At 35.8% G+C, this 18,680-nt stretch overlaps 4 protein-coding genes across 5 annotated transcripts; 2 read left to right on the top strand and 2 right to left on the bottom strand.

Moving 5' to 3' along the window:
• Positions 1-733: 733 nt before the first annotated feature.
• Positions 734-4,592, bottom strand: LOC102623271 (uncharacterized). Its single transcript, XM_025101314.2, has 8 exons — positions 4,233-4,592; positions 4,098-4,154; positions 3,655-3,730; positions 2,813-2,892; positions 2,614-2,663; positions 2,437-2,521; positions 2,243-2,341; positions 734-1,401 (listed from the first exon to the last, which is right to left on the bottom strand). The coding sequence occupies exons 1-8, from the start codon at positions 4,590-4,592 to the stop codon at positions 1,177-1,179; spliced, it is 1,032 nt and encodes a 343-aa protein (XP_024957082.1). The 3' UTR covers positions 734-1,176.
• Positions 4,593-4,739: 147 nt separating this feature from the next.
• On the top strand, positions 4,740-7,432 carry LOC102622982 (uncharacterized). Its single transcript, XM_006484688.4, has 6 exons — positions 4,740-4,881; positions 4,992-5,217; positions 5,411-5,525; positions 5,877-5,999; positions 6,871-7,042; positions 7,147-7,432. The coding sequence occupies exons 1-6, from the start codon at positions 4,777-4,779 to the stop codon at positions 7,330-7,332; spliced, it is 927 nt and encodes a 308-aa protein (XP_006484751.1). The 5' UTR covers positions 4,740-4,776; the 3' UTR covers positions 7,333-7,432.
• Positions 7,433-9,714: 2,282 nt separating this feature from the next.
• Positions 9,715-12,277, bottom strand: LOC102623572 (upstream activation factor subunit UAF30). The gene is made up of 2 exons (XM_006484690.4): positions 11,744-12,277; positions 9,715-10,189 (listed from the first exon to the last, which is right to left on the bottom strand). The coding sequence occupies exons 1-2, from the start codon at positions 12,029-12,031 to the stop codon at positions 10,064-10,066; spliced, it is 414 nt and encodes a 137-aa protein (XP_006484753.1). The 5' UTR covers positions 12,032-12,277; the 3' UTR covers positions 9,715-10,063.
• Positions 12,278-13,297: 1,020 nt separating this feature from the next.
• Positions 13,298-17,779, top strand: LOC102623860 (RNA polymerase sigma factor sigB). Of its 2 annotated transcripts, none has more exons than XM_006484691.4 (7): positions 13,298-13,719; positions 14,266-14,456; positions 15,036-15,638; positions 16,316-16,546; positions 16,722-16,862; positions 17,010-17,210; positions 17,294-17,779. In XM_006484691.4, the coding sequence occupies exons 1-7, from the start codon at positions 13,554-13,556 to the stop codon at positions 17,576-17,578; spliced, it is 1,818 nt and encodes a 605-aa protein (XP_006484754.1). In that variant the 5' UTR covers positions 13,298-13,553; the 3' UTR covers positions 17,579-17,779. The 2 variants fall into 2 exon arrangements, with proteins under 2 accessions (XP_006484754.1, XP_006484755.1); XM_006484692.4 differs by having other exon boundaries at positions 13,298-13,748.
• The last annotated feature ends 901 nt before the right edge of the window (positions 17,780-18,680 follow it).

The raw sequence follows: 18,680 nt of genomic DNA, 5'->3' as shown, positions 1-18,680 counted from the left end.
ATTTGTCTTGAAATTCTCCTTTTATTTTATTTAAAAAAATTACTTTGCAAAAAGATGAAAAAAAAATCATTAATTGAGCTTTTTTATTTTTTTTATTTCGAAAAAAAATTATTGTAAAATTTTATCTTAGACATGACAAATTATCTATTTTTTAACGACGTTACATGCAATATTTTAAATTTTAATGGGCGAGCAGATCCTAAATGAATGGCTCTTGTCAATTAATGTACTAAAGGACTCATCATTCATGTATGAAATAATAAACCGACATGTCATTTAATGCATTTAGGAAAATGATAAAACGTAAATAGTATGCGCCACCGCATCCACTAGATGATCCGCTGTTTGTTTAGAGTCACTAACTATCACCCTGAACTTGAACTGTGAATATTTTTATCTTTATCGTCACTAATTAGTTCATCACTTACACTACGATTTTTAATAAGATAAGATTATCTATTTATGTACTTAACCAACACCTGTTTCTTAATTCCTGCTTACTTTATTAACAAGCATGACTATTGCTTGCCGAAAGTTACAACTAATCACACTCAACCTCAATGATGAAGTGCGGACAGACTTTCTTCCAAGTTAGAGACATTAATTCTAATCTCACTAATCATCCGCGAGTTCAATAATGCAATGCAGAGATAACAACCACTAAGCCAGAGAGTGGTGGAACACTTTTTCTTTTTCTTTGAAACAAGCTAAACATAGATTTTATTCCACTAAATAACAATTCAATAATATTCCAATAAAGATCCATGTCAGACATCAAGATGCATGTATAGCTAAGGCTACACAGGACACCAAAAGATACACTTCTAAAGATGAGCCCTTCAGCTCTTTCCACTCATCATCCACCAGTAAAATAAGCTACACTGATAGATCTTTCACATACAGATCAATTTACGATTTGTACCTCTCTAACTAGATCTAAGAAGAAGATATCCATTGGGCAGAGAGCTTTTAGGGAATCTTCCTCAAAATGAGAGAGAAGGGTAATTGCACCAAAACTTTCTTCTAACTTGGTGATATTTGCTTTTAGGGAATCTTCCTCAAAATGAGGGAGAAGGGTAATTGCACCAAAATTTTCTTCTAACTTGGTGAACTTAAATATTGATGGAAATGAGGCTTCTTCCACAACACTAACCAAAGACGAAATTCATGCTTTGATCATATCCGCTTCTGGTACATCCTTCTGTAAATATTGGCACCTTCAAATTCGGCGTGGATTTCTCTTTCGGTCCTTATCCCCATAGGATTGTTCAATAACCATCCCTCACTGTCACAAGGAACAGTTGGATCTATTGTGTCAATATGTTGTAGCACTTTTGACTCTGCATCAAACTGATTTCTCATGTCAAGAGCCACTTCAAGCACGTCAGACTGTACAAAAACCTGCTCAAACACAACAACAATTCTTTGTCTAATATAACCTGAAGACCAAAACTCACATTTCAACAAATTTAAAAATTTCACCACAATAACATCATTTTTATTGCATATTTTCGAGAGGTGGATATCAGATATGACAGTAACGGTGGTTGAATCAGCTGAGGTATGATGCTTAATGAATCATTTTTCTAATAACTATAGTAGTAAGTAGTATAAGAAGAAATATAGGAAGAAAAAGAAAATTGCATAAGATTAACCCATGTTCCATGGTAATCTTAAAACCATAGTAAATGCTAAAGCTGATGAAATGCTGTCAGCTGCAAATGATTTTATAGTAATACAATTTGGAATGACCAATTAGTACCATTAAAATGCTCTGTGACAATAGATGTACTCAATTATCATGTAACAACAACAAACATGTACCCAAAATAATCCTACTCTGCTACAGCCATCACATCCGCATATCAAGTCAAACTCAATAACAGCACACCCAAAGATAACCAACAATTTCATTATAGCGAATGAAGAGAAATAGCATCAAGCAATTTGTAGAACTAGACAAAATGCAAACTTCAGTTTTGACTTCTGATCACAATCCAACCAACATGACACAAATGAGTCCAACAAATGCACAACACGTGATATACAGGTGTTAGACAATTGCATTCTCAAATGCTTGGGAGTCCAGTATCTCAGTCCAGAAACTTTAGTTTTCATTTTCCTGTTATAACATCCTTGAAAGACAAGGACTTCTTATCACACAACTAAGAAGAAATCTGAAGAAGCATCGATGCCACAGAAATCAGCCTCAGTCAAATCATCAAATATCTTAAAAATATACCTTTCCTCCAGGCATCAAATAATCTATGATAGAATCTACTAAAGGCTTCTGCACGACCCTTCTCTTATGATGTCTTTTCTTGAAATGAGGGTCAGGGCACTGCAAAGACAGATAAAAGCAAAGAAATACTTTAAGCATTAAACCATTGTGTACTACTTTCATATTGAATATTCAAAGTCCGGGGTGGCACACACCAAAATTGAAACTAGCATTAATGGTCCAGGGTAACTAGATACCAATTGCTTGAAAGAAACTGAGGCATTTGCAAACAAGAAATGTCTGCAGAAATTTCCAAATAGCTGCTTATTAAATCACTAATACAATATTGCTAATCGTTATCCGTCTCTACTTAAATGAAGCACATTCCTTACATGTTACTAAGAGCCAGCTCTTGTACCCAGAACTCAGCACGTTTAACCAGCTGCAAGAGGGAAACTATTATTACAACATGAGAAAAATGCATCTTTATTTGAAGTTGAGGGAGGAAAAGAGGACCAAGTACATATACATTAATTCACTCAAAAAATTCTCGAGTGAACTAGAAGTAATCCAAGGAGTACTTTCTCATACTTTCTGCCGGATTTCTAGTCCCAAATAATTTCCTGAATCAGGATTTCGTCTCGCAAGCCATATGAGAAATCTGCCACTACCTGGGGGCTTTTCAAAATTAGATATGTAGGTCAACATGAGATATACATTCCTATCTCCAATAACACTGGTGACAATGTACATGATAATACAACTACCAGAGGAATAAAATTTATATGACAACCAAACATCCAACCCGCTGAAGCACATTCAGTAATCAGGACTAACATTTAAAGGAAAGTTTAAGGACAAATCTCATCAACTGAGCAAAATAACCATATGTATCTACAAAATTTTCCCTCACATTGTTCGTTGAAAGGGTTAATAATTTAGGACTGCCATCTGCCAAGTGGAAGGGCGCAGAAGTGCCTGAGGTTAAGTTGAAAAGGCACTCTCAGTGGCTTTAGCCATTCAGCCAAGAAAAGTATAGAGAAAGACACAATAACAATCAAGATTCGGCAATTAAACAATTTTTGGAGGAAGGAAAATTAAATGTTGACAAGTTAGCAAGAGAATAAGTATTTCACCCATGCACATCGGTTAATTCAAACCAACATGCCATAGCTCAACCCAACAAAGCCTCGCCAATTTAAAAGTTTTCATTTCTATCAAAATTATTGCCTATATAACATCCTTTATTATTTGGTGTATATATTGATGATTTCATAAGCAAAACTATTAGTATTTATACAAAGAAACAAAGAGGACGTAACTTCTGCTTGAATATTGGCATGTTCAATGTAGCTGAAGAATTGCAATTAAGAAACGATGATCATTAAGATAATAAGCAATTATGCAAGAGAATAATTATTCTGAGGAGTTACCACTTCCAATATCCACCATGAGTGGTAATGTTGGGTTCTTGTAGACTTCACTCCAATCAGGTATTGGCGCGGGCACCTGCCCCAAATTAAGATTTAATTTAGAAAAATATTGCTCAGTCACAAGCTCTATTAACAATACAGGTGGTAGTAATTGAAATGGTTAATTTTAATTTATCCCTGATAAAATGGAACCAGCCCCCCAATCACCGTTCAAAAGATTAGGGTAAACTGGTCGCGTTGATGAAATTCTTAAGTCTTTTGGACGGTAAATGGGGTTAGGGCGACGTTTCAATAAAATTTGAGGGTGCATTCAAGGTTTTCATTTTATCAGGAGTAATTTAAAATTGAACTTAATTGAAAACATAACATAAAAATTTCATCATAATTTTTTTTAAAAGAAATTTCATCATAATTAAGTGAACTCAATAGACTAGAATGCATACAGTGAAAGACGAACTTAGAGGATTGACATGCTGCCTGATTCTCGCATGACCCAGCTCCTGCAACAACAACAATTAAAACCCAATAAAGGAAAGCAGGGTAAAATTTGGAAAGTAATGAAAAAAATAAAATAATACCCCAGTAATTTTGTTAGAGACAGGGAGGTTAAGCTCAGCAAATTCCAAAGCAACGAGGTCGGTGCTTCTGATTTCTTTGCTGGTATTACAAGAAGCAGAAGCAGCTGATGCTGTGTTTCTGTATAAGCAACGGTGATGATGACGACGACGACAAAGGAATGTAGAAGACGGTTTTGATATAAGAGCTTTTGCAGTTCTGTGAAAAGCAGCGAAACCAGCGGCTGACTGGTAGTAGCAGTAGTGTAAGCAAAGGTGAGAAGCACCCATTTTCGCTGATTTTGCACCGTGGTGCAACCGTGCAGAGACACTACTGGAACCTACTTGCAGGTTAAAATGGAAACTGACCCGTATGGATGACATTGGGCTGCTACGAGCCCACTGGTTTGGCCCGGCGTCTTAAACAAAAATTTAAAATTATTATTATTTCTTTTTTTAAATAAAAATTAAACTGAAAAAAAACTGATGGTCCATATGAAGTTAGTTACTATGTCAAAGATATGGAGGGAAGTTGAATGGCATTGGTGGCAGCAGGCAGCAGCTAACAATGGCTCTGGTTCTGCCACCGTTGAAGTTCAAGTTGAAGCCCATCTGCTGCTCTTCCTCTCCCGCCACCTCCCATTTCCAATGCCGCCCCGCCGTCATTCTACCGGTAAGTGGTGGTATTTACTCAGCTCGCAGCCTCCCACTTCCTCTCTTTCTCTCAAGTCAAACGGATGATTAGCTGTGATAATGATTTAATGAAGGTTGTTCTGTTTTCAGGGGCTGGGTAACAATTCTGGAGACTACCAGAGGCTGCAGCTGACACTCAAAGATTACGGGGTTCCCACTGTCGTTGCTGAGGTGTCGAGGTTTGATTGGCTGAGAAATGCCGCCGGCTTGGTCGACTCTAACTACTGGCGCGCCACTCTTCGCCCTCGCCCTGTTCTTGACTGGTACTTCTCTAGGATGAATGACGCCATCCAGAAAGCCAAGGAATTCACTCCAGGTATTAATAGTTCTGTTTCATTTTTCTGGCAGTAATTGCCTAAATGGTATGCCCATTTTGGAAATTGAGAGAAATGAAAGAGAAAGGTATCAAGATTCAAGAATCATGATGGTGACGTGAGATTGAGCTTTGTTTTGCTTACTTCATTCTGGTTTCTAAAGACCTGTATTGTTTGATCTTATTCTTATTATAGGAGGAAAATTATCCCTGATTGGTCACTCCGCAGGAGGATGGCTTGCACGCGTCTACATGGAAGAATTTGGGTCCTCTGATATATCTTTGCTATTGACCCTTGGTACTCCCCACCTGTAGGTTATCAACTTCATTGTTAGAATCATGCTCCTGTAAATGATTTTTGTTATTTATGAAACATCAAAATGAGCCTAAGCATGATAAATTTTTCACTCATATTTTTTGTCACATCCCATCATGCATGCATGAGTTCAAAACGGATCATATCTACTTGGTTATTAGGCTCGGCTCTTATACTTTTAGTATACATTGGTGGGTTATTCTACTAGCAAGAAGTTCATTCAAATTTATTCACAGCTTTTAGTAATGTGAATTTTACTCACCTAAATTGAATTTATTCATCATGACTATAACCACCAGCATTTTCTTTTCTTTTCTTTTTTTTTTTCCCTGAAAAATTTTTCCAGGCCACCTCCAAAAGGTTTGCCCTGGGTTATTGATCAAACAAGGGGTCTCCTGAATTACGTTGAGAAACAATGCTCGAAAGCCGTTTACACACCTGACTTGAAATACGTATGTATCGCAGGGAGGTAAACTCAAAAAATCAGACCCTGTTACATATCGTTCTTGCTTCTACAATGCATTCTCTTTTAAAGTTTTCCACATTCCTTCAATGCACTGTTGTCCACCATAAATTCGTACCAAAGAAATTATGTTATTGTGACTGATTTATGTTGAATTTTCAGTAATAGTTTTTGTTGTGGAAATTGCATATTATGAACTCACAGCTGGTATGCACACAAAATAAAGCTTGTCAGATTAGCTCTAAATGGGACTGTAGCTGCCTTACTTACTGAAATTAAATAGTTCTTGTTTCTTTCCCTTCTTTTCTTTTCTTTCAGTTTTCCTTCAGTGTGGCTGAATTATATGTTGCCAATAACTGGTCAATGTATTGACAGGAGGGACTTAGAGTTCATTAATTCTAGTCTGAGCTGTAATATACCATCAGCTATTTAGAACTTGAAGCTTGGCTTCTCTTTTTCCTACATTTTTATAGCATGAAGGGATGCTTATGAGGCATATGTTACCCTGAAATGGAGTCCTTTAGGGAAGCACAGTATGTCAAAAATAGTAAAATGTGGCTGAAGATGTGCTTGTAGATGCATCCTTGATAGAAGAGAATAGAATGAAAGTGGGGAAGAAAGAAACAACTCATGTAAAGCGATCTGCATAAGAGGTTGACTTTCAAAAGACTGGAATTTAAACATATTACAAAAGCATGCTGTAATAAAGCAATGTCCTAGATTTATTTTCATGATCCTATATGAATTGCTATTTCCTTTTGGATTAAAGGCGCGTTTGGTGCTGTAGTTTGACAGCTGTTAGGGATAAAAGATATTGCTCATAACTGGAACATTATAACTGTAACCTATTAATCAAAATAGTTGCTATAAATTACAGGTATATTCAGGGAGCTCGCTTCTTTGGGAACTCAAATGTTGATGTTGATTCTACTGTTGCCATTGACACCGACCAACCAATTTCAGAGGTTGCTACAGTTGATAATAAGACCATCTCAACAGCAACTTCAACCACATTCCGCGCTCGAATAGTTGGACAGGGATACAAGCAGGTAAACTCAGTCGTCAATGCACCTCAACTATAAATTAAAAAAACGTTCCATTGTGTTCATTCCCCTTGGGTAAAGAAAGACCAATGACTGTTCAACCGTAGCAGGTTTGCGGGCTGGCAGATGTATGGGGTGATGGAGTTGTGCCGGAAGTATCAGCACATTTGGAGGGGGCACTCAACATAAGCCTGGATGGCGTTTATCATTCTCCGGTTGGTTCGGATGATGCATTGAGACCATGGTATGGTTCTCCTGCCGTTGTAGAAAAATGGATACACCACCTCCTCGACTAGTCATTTCTTATATATTAGTGCATAAAAGCTATTCATTCATGCACTGCAAAATGTTCCACTTAACAATCTTTTGATTCCATTAAACCTTCTTTTTTCTTTACTCTTCTAGCATATCAACAATTGTCGAGATGAATCTGATCATATGTTCTGCTGATGCGAATAAGGTAAGATGAGAAACGAATATAAAAAAGGACAATGAAAAGATAATCTAATTGGATTTTTTTTTTTTTTAACGTTTACTATAAAAACTCTAAAACGCGTATATCTGAATCAAATATTTAAAAACAATAAGATTTTTTTTAATTAGTATTAAATTTTTTTAGAGCAAAACTTTAAAGAAAGCAGCACTCTAACTCTGCATTTAGCAAGCTCTTTCTTCTTTTGGATATAATTGAAGCAGTAATTTAGGTTGTAGCTGTATTATTTTACATGGATGGTGAAGTTCTTCCCTTGTTCTCATATTTAAAAAGGGGCTGTTTAGCTGAATTTTATTGTTATAACTATGGAATCAAACTATATGTATCAATAAAGGAATACTCGAAATTTTTTTGCAATAACGTAAAGAATGGCGAAGCTGGCAGCTAGCTTATTCAGCTCACTAACATTATTATTAATTACTTAATTAATTATTTTAAACATGAGTTTAATTTAAGGTAATATCAATTGAAGTTGATGGTGGTGGCCACGGTCCTTAACACCAACATTGCATTCACAAAAATTTTGTGCTTTTGAAATCCTTCTCGAAAAACAAAAGATGGAAGAAACATGAATAAGCCACATGATTAGGGATGGCAATGGGCACCGCCCGCAACGGGTTTGCCATTACCAAACCCAAACCCGCATAAAATTTAAATTACCAAACCCACCCGCAACCCGCAGCAGGTTTTAATTTTTTTACAAAAACCCACCCGCAGCGGGTTTTAACAATTACCAAACCCGCAATGGTATCCGGCGGATTTTTTGCGGGTTTCCGTATTTAAAATCATAAATGTTTAATATATAAATTTATAATAATAACCTTAAATTCCATATAACATACTCAATTTTATATTTAAATAATGTAAATGAAAAATTAAAATTTCCACATCAATTCAACACAAATTCTCAAATTTAAGTATAAATTACACAAATCCATTTAAAAAACACAAACTAGTATCTAAAAATAATAATTACATTTCATATTATCATTTAAAACAAGCTCCAAGAGAAGATATTCATTTCATTCACCACCATAAGCACCCATCCAACACAATGCTTATAATAATAATTAAGATTAATATTTTCAAATACTAATTCGAAGGAAAATGCCTTTAGTTTTCTTTAGATTATGACTTTAGAATAGGATATAGGCCACATACACACATACACAACTTTGAGTCTTTGGCTATTTGGTAATTTAATTAATGACATTATTTTCTTTATACATTTTTAGATTAAAATTAAATTAAAAATATTTGAAAAAAATATTGCGGGTTTGGTGGATATCCATGCGGGTATCCACCGGATATAAGGTTAATACCAAACCCACCCGCATCCATGTGCGGGTTTTAATTTATAATACTAAACCCGCCCGCAACGGGTAAAATTACCCGCAACGGGCGGGTTTTGGCGGGTGGGTTTGGGCGGGTTTGCGGGTTTGCGGGTACAATTGCCATCCCTACACATGATGGTCCAAGAAATTAAAGATTGAAAATGATTTTTATTTCAAGTTTTTTAAAATTTAAATAGTATGCAATTTATATTGTAAAATGAGCAATATTAATTATACTTCAATGAATCAATGAGCAAATTATAATTTTTGGGCAGCCAAATATTAACACTCAAATCAGATTCAGAAGACCTCATGCTGAAGAAACCACTGTGGCAATTTCTGTCCATCATGGAGGGCGAAAAACAGGATCCATAACCGAGAGGGAAGAGTTTGGTGCGGAATAGGAATACAGGATTATATAACAATAGTGTTGGATAGAAACTTGGCCCAAACGGGAGGGTCGAGCCCAGGATTTTAAGCCCAAATCAAACATAGGCCCACAACAAACTTAGGTTTGACCTCAATTTAATGCAATAGGTTGAAGTCTGCAACTGCCTTCAGAGAGGTGGAATATTTTTTTTTTTTTGGTAAATAACATCTGGAAGTCTGGAACTGTTTACGGGTGCTATATGCATATCTTCAGGACACCCGCTTCTTTCAGAACTCTTCAAATATTGATGTTGCCATCGACACTAACAATAATCACATCAACTTCAACCACATTCGTGAAATGAGAATCTGCTAGCAGTTTTTTCCCCACATTCTGTTTTTGGCATTTGCACAAAGAGACGGTGGGTAAATATATACATATAATTACCTCCAGATTCCAAAAGTTCCCCCAAAAGCACATATCAACAATTGTCGTTTATGATCTGCTAATAATAATAAGGTGCGATGAGAAACAACACGGTTAGGCAATTACTAGACAAGTACACCCACAACTACAGAGAATGCAGACAGACATTAGGGAAACCAAGACAGGGTATGAACTTCTTCCCCTCACTAATTTTTACAGCATGTCCACCTAAACAATTTGAAAAGAGTCACAAACTCAACCATGAGACCAACCATGTATCAACATAAGAACGCAATTACATCAACAAAAGGTTATGAAAAGTGACAAGAGCTCCCTCATGGAGTTGGGAGAGCAATTTGAAGCCAAACACCTGTACTTGTTATCAGAATCAGCAGTCAAGGACCTCAAGCAGTCTTCACGAAATGGGGGCTCAACAGTTTCCCAATCTCCAGGAATCCAACAGCATTTTTCCCTTCGAAGATGGCTTTCAGCTTCTCATCACAGAGGATTTCCCGCTTGTTCTCAGGATTCTGCAGCCAAAAGTATCCATCATACACACAATTAGCCAAATTATGGTAAAGCAAATTCTCCTCAATATGAAGCTTCAATTGCATTATGATATCCAAAGTATAATCGAATAATAAGTATGACCACAACATTGGAAGCAAAAGAACAATAAGCCGTTAGCTCTCTCCATAACATCCCAAAGAAGCAGGATATTTAGAAACAATATTCTCAAAAGTGAATCTGCTTCAAGAGAGAGAATGACAGAGTTCTTAAGAAAACTGGTGGTGGGGGAAGAACAAACAACACTTCATCATGGGCTAAACTAAAGAGAAACACGTTTCCGTCCTCAAAATCATGCATTCGTTACAAAATCCGAAAGCATTGGGTATATAATATATTCATTAAAACATGTATTTTAATAGCAATGAAGGATTGCTAGAGGAAGAAATCCCTAAATTTACAAATTCGTGTAGTTCTTATATAATCTTTTGTTTCTTAGCCCAAAAAAAAATGAGGAAGCGAACAAAAACACATCCAGGTTGGTTTATACCTATAATGCAATCATCTCTTTCATATATTTTTACAATTACAACTCAAGCATCAATATCTCTAGCAACCCCTAAATTTACATTGTTCTCTCTACCTATGATGCAGATGCACCTTGTAAGGATGTCATTACTACGTATCAGTAAATTTATAACTAAATTTACCTAATTAACACACTACCATTGAGAGAGAGAGAGAGAGAATTGGGGGAGACCCTTAAATAGTTCATATCAAATGCCAACAAAGTTCTATCTCACCTTATAAGAGAGATGAGTCACTATGCATGCAGCTTTGACAATGAGAAAATGTATAACAGAAATCCATACTTATGAGTATGATATTACCCATAAAAGAAAAAAAAAATCAATACAAGTTATGTTTGTGAAAAGTTCCCATATGATCCACGAGTTCACTTCTTATTCAAGAGATAACACCAGCACAATCACAAGCTGAAATATGTTTTTATAGGCACATTAATATGCTCTTTCTGGAAGCATGCAGAACACAGAACAGCAAAATTCAAATATAATAAATTGAGATTTGCCAAACCAGAAGACGAAAAACAGCTACACAACGTAGAAATGAAACCATTAATCTCTTTCTCCAGACATCCCTTGTTGGGCAATTACAAGTGTCCACGGCTATAGTGCGCCATTCCAGCGTGCTTTCAAATAAAGTTTCATTTTTAGAGATCTAAAAGCACCAAGTGTGATTTCTAAAGAAGCAGTTGATTAAAACTATACCAAACAGCCATTCTCGAGTAAGAAAAGCACCAAACAGTCAAACACACATCATGTTTACTTTTATAGAAAGTGATTTTGTTTCCAGCGGTTCTTAGAGTCAAAATTACTTTTCTACAAACGCACTCTGGAACACACCCACCCCACATACAATCTCACTGTTAAACAAACAAAGAACAAAACCCACATACAAAATACAAAAGAAACGTAAAAATACAATTCATTCGTAAAGCTCAACAAAGTAACAAGAAATTTTACGCGAAAATGGAATTCAAAAATTAGGGTTCAAACCTGGAGGTTGTGGGTCTTGACGTGGGCCCAGATCTGACGGACGGCGTCGGAGCGGGAGGCTTCAGGGGCGCCGAGAAATTTCGCAAGCGCAGGAGAGACAGGGCTCACCTTGGAAATTCCAGTAGGTCGAGTAGGTGCACCGCGCTTTACTGGCGATTTGGCTCTGGGTTTCTTCGTTGTTTTTGATTTCGCTTTAGTGGAAGCCGCTGAGGAGGCAGCGGCAGAGGACTTGGCCGGAGCCAGGAGGGCCCGGCAGCCGTTGAAAACCCTAGCGGCAGCTGAAGACATTGCGATCACCAAGTATTTGTTAGTTTGCTTGAGAGTGAACTGCCGACTGAGCGAGTGAGAAAAGGAGCGGACTCTCCAAGCAGGTGCCCGGCGAATTTATTAAGAGGGTGGCGCTATTTTGAATTCAATCTTTATTTTATTTTATTTTTGAAAGGATTTGAATTTCAAATTTTTATAAAATTTAATTATTCTGCAAATTGATATTTTAAAATTTATTTGTGACACATTTTTAAGATGGATGATATTCAATAAAAGACGTGAATCGAAACAAATCCCTTGGCTTTGCCTAGGACGGAGGGGAAAAAAAACTTTATCTTAAAAGTTTGTATACATACTAATATGACTACTTAATATACGTTATCAACTCTATAATAAGCTATTTAACTCATATTTTTTTGCTATTAATTACTACTATCTTCATTGTTTAAAATTGAAAAATGGTGGATTTGCCATATTAAAAGGGAGGGAATAAAAGTTTTCAACATGGTTAATTTTTTTTTTTAATTTTTCTGAAATGGAAACAATTTCACACCAACCAAGACAATATTACAATAGCACATCTACTCCGCTATGATATATTAGGATAATTTTATAAATATGGTGGTACAATAAGCAATCACTTGGTTGATACTGCGAGTGGGCATTTTGCTCCAATCAAACCCAAACTGAACTAAACCAATATGCTAGGATACAATTTTTTTTTTTTTTTTTGCTTATAAGTATATACAATTCAAAATTTTTTATATGTTTTTTAACTTAAATTAGGGCACGAATTCCATTATACTAATTTTTTTTAATGAAATCATATATGATTTAATATTTGAAATTTAAAATTATTCATAAACATAATTTGTTTTGTTGTGAACGAGCTTTACGTTCGTAGTTACCTGAGTTCAATTAAGAATAAATGATTAAGTCTTTATGCTTAGTGAATTGAATTTTTTATCTCAATCCCAAGTGGGTGAACTTTCTCTATTCCAGCAAAGCCTGGTATTAAATTTAAAATAAAAATTTGAATTTTGTCTTCACCCTCACTGACTAATTTTGAAAAATATGCATATTACTTTCATAAAAACTAAACCAAGACATTTCTTTATTTTGGGGGAAGGGGGGAGCGGGGAACCACAAACTAAAATAACCTATATAAATTTATTTTTTGGGGAGTAAATAAAATTAAACTCTCATTTATTTTTTTTGGGTATAATTTAAATAAATAAAAGGATTAATGACTGTATATAAAGTAACAATAAAACGTTAAAATGGGAAAGGCCTTAAGAGGAATGCTTATCAGTCTCTCGTTCTCTCAGGCAGCCACCTCTCTCCCTTATCCTCTTATTTTATCGCAACAACAGCGCCATTCAATCAGTAAACCATTCCTCTCTCTCCCTGTGAACACGGCCTTCTCTCATTCATGGCTGCTCTCAGATGCTTTGAACTCCTTGTAACACCGAGATAAAGAAAGAAAGAAAGAAAGAAAGAAATGCCTTTCTCTCAATTCATTTTTTTGTATTAATTTTTCTAGATGATCGATGTGGCGGCAGCTGGTTTAGGAAAAGAGACTCAAATTAGTACTAGTAGTTTTAATAAGAACATGTCGTGTCTGCTACCACAGTTCAAGTGTCAACCAGACACTTTTTCTATCCATTTCAGAACTCTCCACAATCACCAGCATCATTCTTCTCACCCCTGTGAGTCTCTCTCTGTTTTTGGCCCCGTGGTAATTCTTTTATTTGGTTATGTGCATTATGAATGCCGCTCGAATGGGTTTGTTTCTATTGGGATTTCTAAGGATTGTGTTGTGTTTTTATTTTGTGGATTTTGAGTGACATTCAGTTACATATGACTTCATTTGAATCAGAACTGAAATGGGTGTGTTTGTTTTTGTGCAAATAGAAGAGCATTTACTCAGTAGTGCCCTGTCTTCAATTAGAATTCAATTGGGTTTGTTTGTTCTGTGATTTTTTTTTTTTTCCACATGCCCGCAAGCTGTGTTGTTCTCTCAATGTCTACATCTCTGTTATTGCATAACGGAATTCATTACCTGAAATTCAATTTGTTTTTCAAATTTTAAATATAATGCTTTTTCTTAGGAAATGTCCCAAAATTAGTGGCAAAGGGATCAAATTTGTTCAAGGGAAAATAAACCAAGATTTATTTTTACTGATGTTTTGTATGGAATCACGAGTTTTATATAAATTAATTTCTTTTTCTGGATCTTTTATCGAATTTTGTAGCAAAAAGTAAAGAGCCTATCTGTTTCCGTACACATTGTGTTTTATCCACTACATCACCATCAACATCAACAGCAATGACCACAGTGCTTGATGTGGAGAAGCTCAGATTACCTTCTTTAGAAGCTCATTCAAATGCAGTTGCTGCAAACAGACAATGGACATATTTTGGAGCAGTTGGTCCATCCACAGAGGTGAGACTTGTGCCATTTGTCAATAAACTTACTCATGAAATTTTGTCTTATGTGGTGATTTTTCTGGAAACCATTCTTATAAGCATGTTGCTACATTTTCAAGGAGATAAATTTTTGTGATTTACCAAAAGATGGTCTGATTATTTTTGTTAGGAATACTGCAAAATTTTAATGTCTCAAGTGATAATTAACTGTTAACTTGCTCTCTTTTTTAATTAGTTTGTATATTTTGGGTTGCTTTTGTTGTGAGATCAAGGGTGTTTTTTTCTTAAAGTGCATGCACTAGTGTACATACTGATGATGCATAGCTTAAGATACTCCCTTCTGGTTTGATTTCTTTTTCTTCTCTTGACATCGTCTGTGCTCTTGAATTTTCTTTGTTTTTTATCACGTATTTTCTGTCTTGTATAAATGAAGGATAAAATTTCCTTTTTGAGGTTATCCTGTAATCTGAGGTAGAAAATATTGTGTGGACGTGAACAGTCATAAAAAGCTGCAGACATTGATGCTTGCTATAAGTTTTGTTGATTTGATGTATGCAAGTTTTTTATTTATATCATCTTTGTTATCCGTCTGCAGGAAAACTTAGGAACAAGTTTAGCTACAGAAACTCTTACTAGCGATGAAGCTGTAATTGCTGCAGCTTCTGCTGAAGCAGTTGCTCTTGCAAGAGCTGCTGTGAAGGTTGCTAAGGATGCAGCCTTGATGGTTAATCATCACAACTCTGCAAAACCGAAGAGTAAACCTGCTATCTCATTGTCAGCTGATACTAACACATCCATGTGGGCTCAGCTTACAGAAAGAGAAAGAGCTAGTATAATAGGAGATTCCGTGATAGTTGAAGCTGCACCTGAAGAAGAATATTCCGAGCAACAACCCTTAAATAAATCTGCTGATTTGGAACCAACCCATGAAGAACTTAAGCTTTTGGAGGAACAGGTTTCCCAGAGTATAGCTGTGAGATCAAGACGCCAAACTGAACGAAAAGCCAGAAGAACAAGGGCCGCAGAGAAGGCAGCTGCCAATGTCATGTCTGTGAAGTCAGGTTCTACTAGCCGGAGAAAGCGTCCTTCTGTACAGGAGGTAGACTACTCTGATCCTTTGAGGTACTTAAGAGCAACTACCAGTAGTTCCAGGCTTCTGACTGCCAATGAAGAAATGCAGTTGTCAGCAGGAATACAGGTGTGACATACATACTAGTTATTTTGATGTTTTTGAAGGAAGCAAGTCCTTTGGAGTTACTAATTAGTAGAAATTGTTATTTACCTTATTGTGATAAGAATCTATCCAGATGAAAGCCATTAGATATAACAAATGACTTTATGAGCCTTTGAAAATGAAGCTGGTCCATCCTGAGATTGCACTGTTTGGTACACTCTAATCATAGCTGATTGGTATTGTTTCAATGCTTTAGAGTTGATTGCATTCCAGATAGATACTAGCTGACATTAGGTAAGTAAAAAAATGAAAGAGATGTCATGATGCGTCTGGATCTGTATGTGTATGGCATATAAGAGCTACTAGTACCAGTTTTGTCATATTTATACTTGACAGTTACTGGTAACTAATGACATTGAAGTGAAAACATATTGTCTGGTATTTCAATTAACGAGATTGCTCGAACAGAAGGCTATGATCACAGAAACATGCAATTCCTATGTGGCCCCCTGTTTGACTCATTTCTTTGGCAACTTTATGCCCAAATTGGAGTGAGATTTGAGGCCAGCAAGAAACTTGCTTATTTTCCTCCCAACTTTACTAGGAAAGAAAAGCAACAAGATCTTGCGATTAAATTATGTATGTATGTTTTTGTTCCTGATTCAATTTCTAATGTGTCTACTATGATTGATGTGATTCAGGATTTATTGAAACTGGAAGGGCTACGTGAGGTGCTTTCAGAGCGATGTGGAGGTTCACCAACCTTCGCCCAGTGGGCTGCTGCAGCTGGAGTTGATCAAAGAGAATTAAGGAGGCGCTTGAACTATGGTATTCTTTGCAAAGACAAGATGATCACAAGCAACATACGACTTGTTATATCAATTGCAAAGAATTATCAAGGGGCTGGTATGAATCTCCAAGATCTTGTTCAGGTATATACTTCATTATTATGTGTAGCTAAAAGAATAAAGGGTTTCCTTTACAAATAAACAAATGACCTTTTTTTTTTGGGGTAATTTTCTTTGGTAAGAAAAATTGATTGCAATTTTTTCTAAATTTCTTAGCTTCAAGCCTTGCGGTATCTAAATATGGCTCATTAACTTATAGGAAGGATGTCGAGGCCTTGTTAGAGGTGCAGAAAAGTTCGACGCCTCCAAAGGTTTCAAGTTCTCAACCTATGCTCATTGGTGGATCAAACAGGCAGTTCGCAAGTCACTTTCCGACCAATCCAGAACAATTAGATTACCAGTGAGTTTTGCTTTAATGTTCTAGTTTCTTGTTCTCTGACCGAGTGCTTTGTAACCGTCTTCTAAAATTCTTATTGAGAAACACATCTGTGATGCTGAATACTTCATGTTTTGCACCTCTCATTTGTAAATTATTTTGGGTTCACAGTTTCACATGGTAGAGGCAACTTACAGAGTGAAGGAAGCTAGAAAACAGTTGTATAGTGAGAATGGAAGACATCCTAATAACGAAGAAGTTGCAGAGGCGACAGGGCTCTCAATGAAGAGGCTCCATGCTGTATTACTCACCCCTAAAGCTCCGAGATCTCTTGACCAGAAATTTGGAATTAACCAAAATCTTAAACCATCGGTCTGTTTTATTCTCAATCTGTCTGATTCACTTATAATTTTTTTTCCCCCTCTGTTTATCATATGGTTTATGTCTTTTGACAGGAAGTAATTGCGGATCCAGAAGCAGAAACTGCAGAGGATCTGCTGATCAAGAAATTTATGAAGGAGGACCTTGAGAAGGTCTTGGACACACTGAATCCAAGGGAAAGGCAGGTTGTCCGATGGAGGTTTGGGCTGGAAGATGGAAGGATGAAGACGTTGCAAGAGATTGGAGAGTTGATGGGTGTGAGTAGAGAGAGAATTCGGCAAATTGAGTCCTCTGCATTCCGTAAGCTAAAGAACAAGAAGAGAACAAAACATTTGATGCAATATGCGATAACCTCTTGAGATCCGGGATTTAATTTCTAATGAGTTAGCTAAGCTCTTTTGAGGATTAAGAAGGTTTGCCTTGCTATTCATCTATAGTTCATTTCTTTCTTTTTCTTTTTCTAGCGACCAAAATGTACCTTTGTTCAAGTACTATAGAATGGTTGTGAATAGAAACAGAATTTTTTTTTTTTGAATTAATCAATTAACACCTTCTCATTATTTTGATGTACCAAAAGATGCTTAAAAAGACTAACTATTGAAAGATTCAACTTGTCGCTGCTAAGGTTTGATTTGCATATTGAAACTTGATTCTTTTCCAAAAATTGTTCCGTCAATTTCCTGAAAATTGATTCAATTCTCAAAATTTGGTGATGTTTCTGCTGTTTATGTTTTTGCAATTGCATTCGACAGAGAATGAAACAGAATAGAAATTGAAGCATTGTTGAATGCACTTGCATTATTAAGAGTTGGATATCTGTTTATATCTCAATTGATGCATCACCAAAGAGTTACTGCTATGTATTTAGTAAAATTAACTTAATTATTCAGCATTAATGTAGTTGGCAGAATCATCTATCAATAAATGATGTGCCGTATGAAATATTAATTAATTGATATATTTCCTTTATAGATAAATTTTATGGAACCACCCTGATTCATGGTCTTTCGAAAATTTTGTTACCCAACTTGTAATCAATATTTCATGGTCCGAGGCCGTGAATTTTGAAGTTCTTGACTTGTTTCTGGCATAATAAAATTGAGAATTTTATTACATGTTACTGGAGAAAAATTAAAAAAAAAAAAAAGTGCTTTGAGATATTGTAGCATCAGTTATTTATAAGAACTAAGAATTATTGTTTCTTTTGATATTGTTGTTTATGAATTTTTGGGTTGAAAGCAACGTCACACGATAAGGTTTTATTGATTTTGTTTTTGATTATTTGAACATTTGATGGTATCAAAAAAACTCGTCATTTCCCCAAAAAAAAAAAATATTTCAAGTAATTTTTGCAAATAAATAATACGCCTTTAATCATTTTAAAAATATTTTAACAACATAAAAAAAACTACTTTCGCATGCGCTCTTAATAAATTCATAAAATTCCCACCAAAAAGAATC

This window comes from Citrus sinensis, chromosome 4 (assembly GCF_022201045.2).
Source record: "Citrus sinensis cultivar Valencia sweet orange chromosome 4, DVS_A1.0, whole genome shotgun sequence".
NCBI lineage: Eukaryota > Viridiplantae > Streptophyta > Magnoliopsida > Sapindales > Rutaceae > Citrus > Citrus sinensis.
The sequence above is the reverse complement of the archived record's forward strand: the minus strand, read 5'-3'. Positions and strand labels throughout refer to the sequence as shown.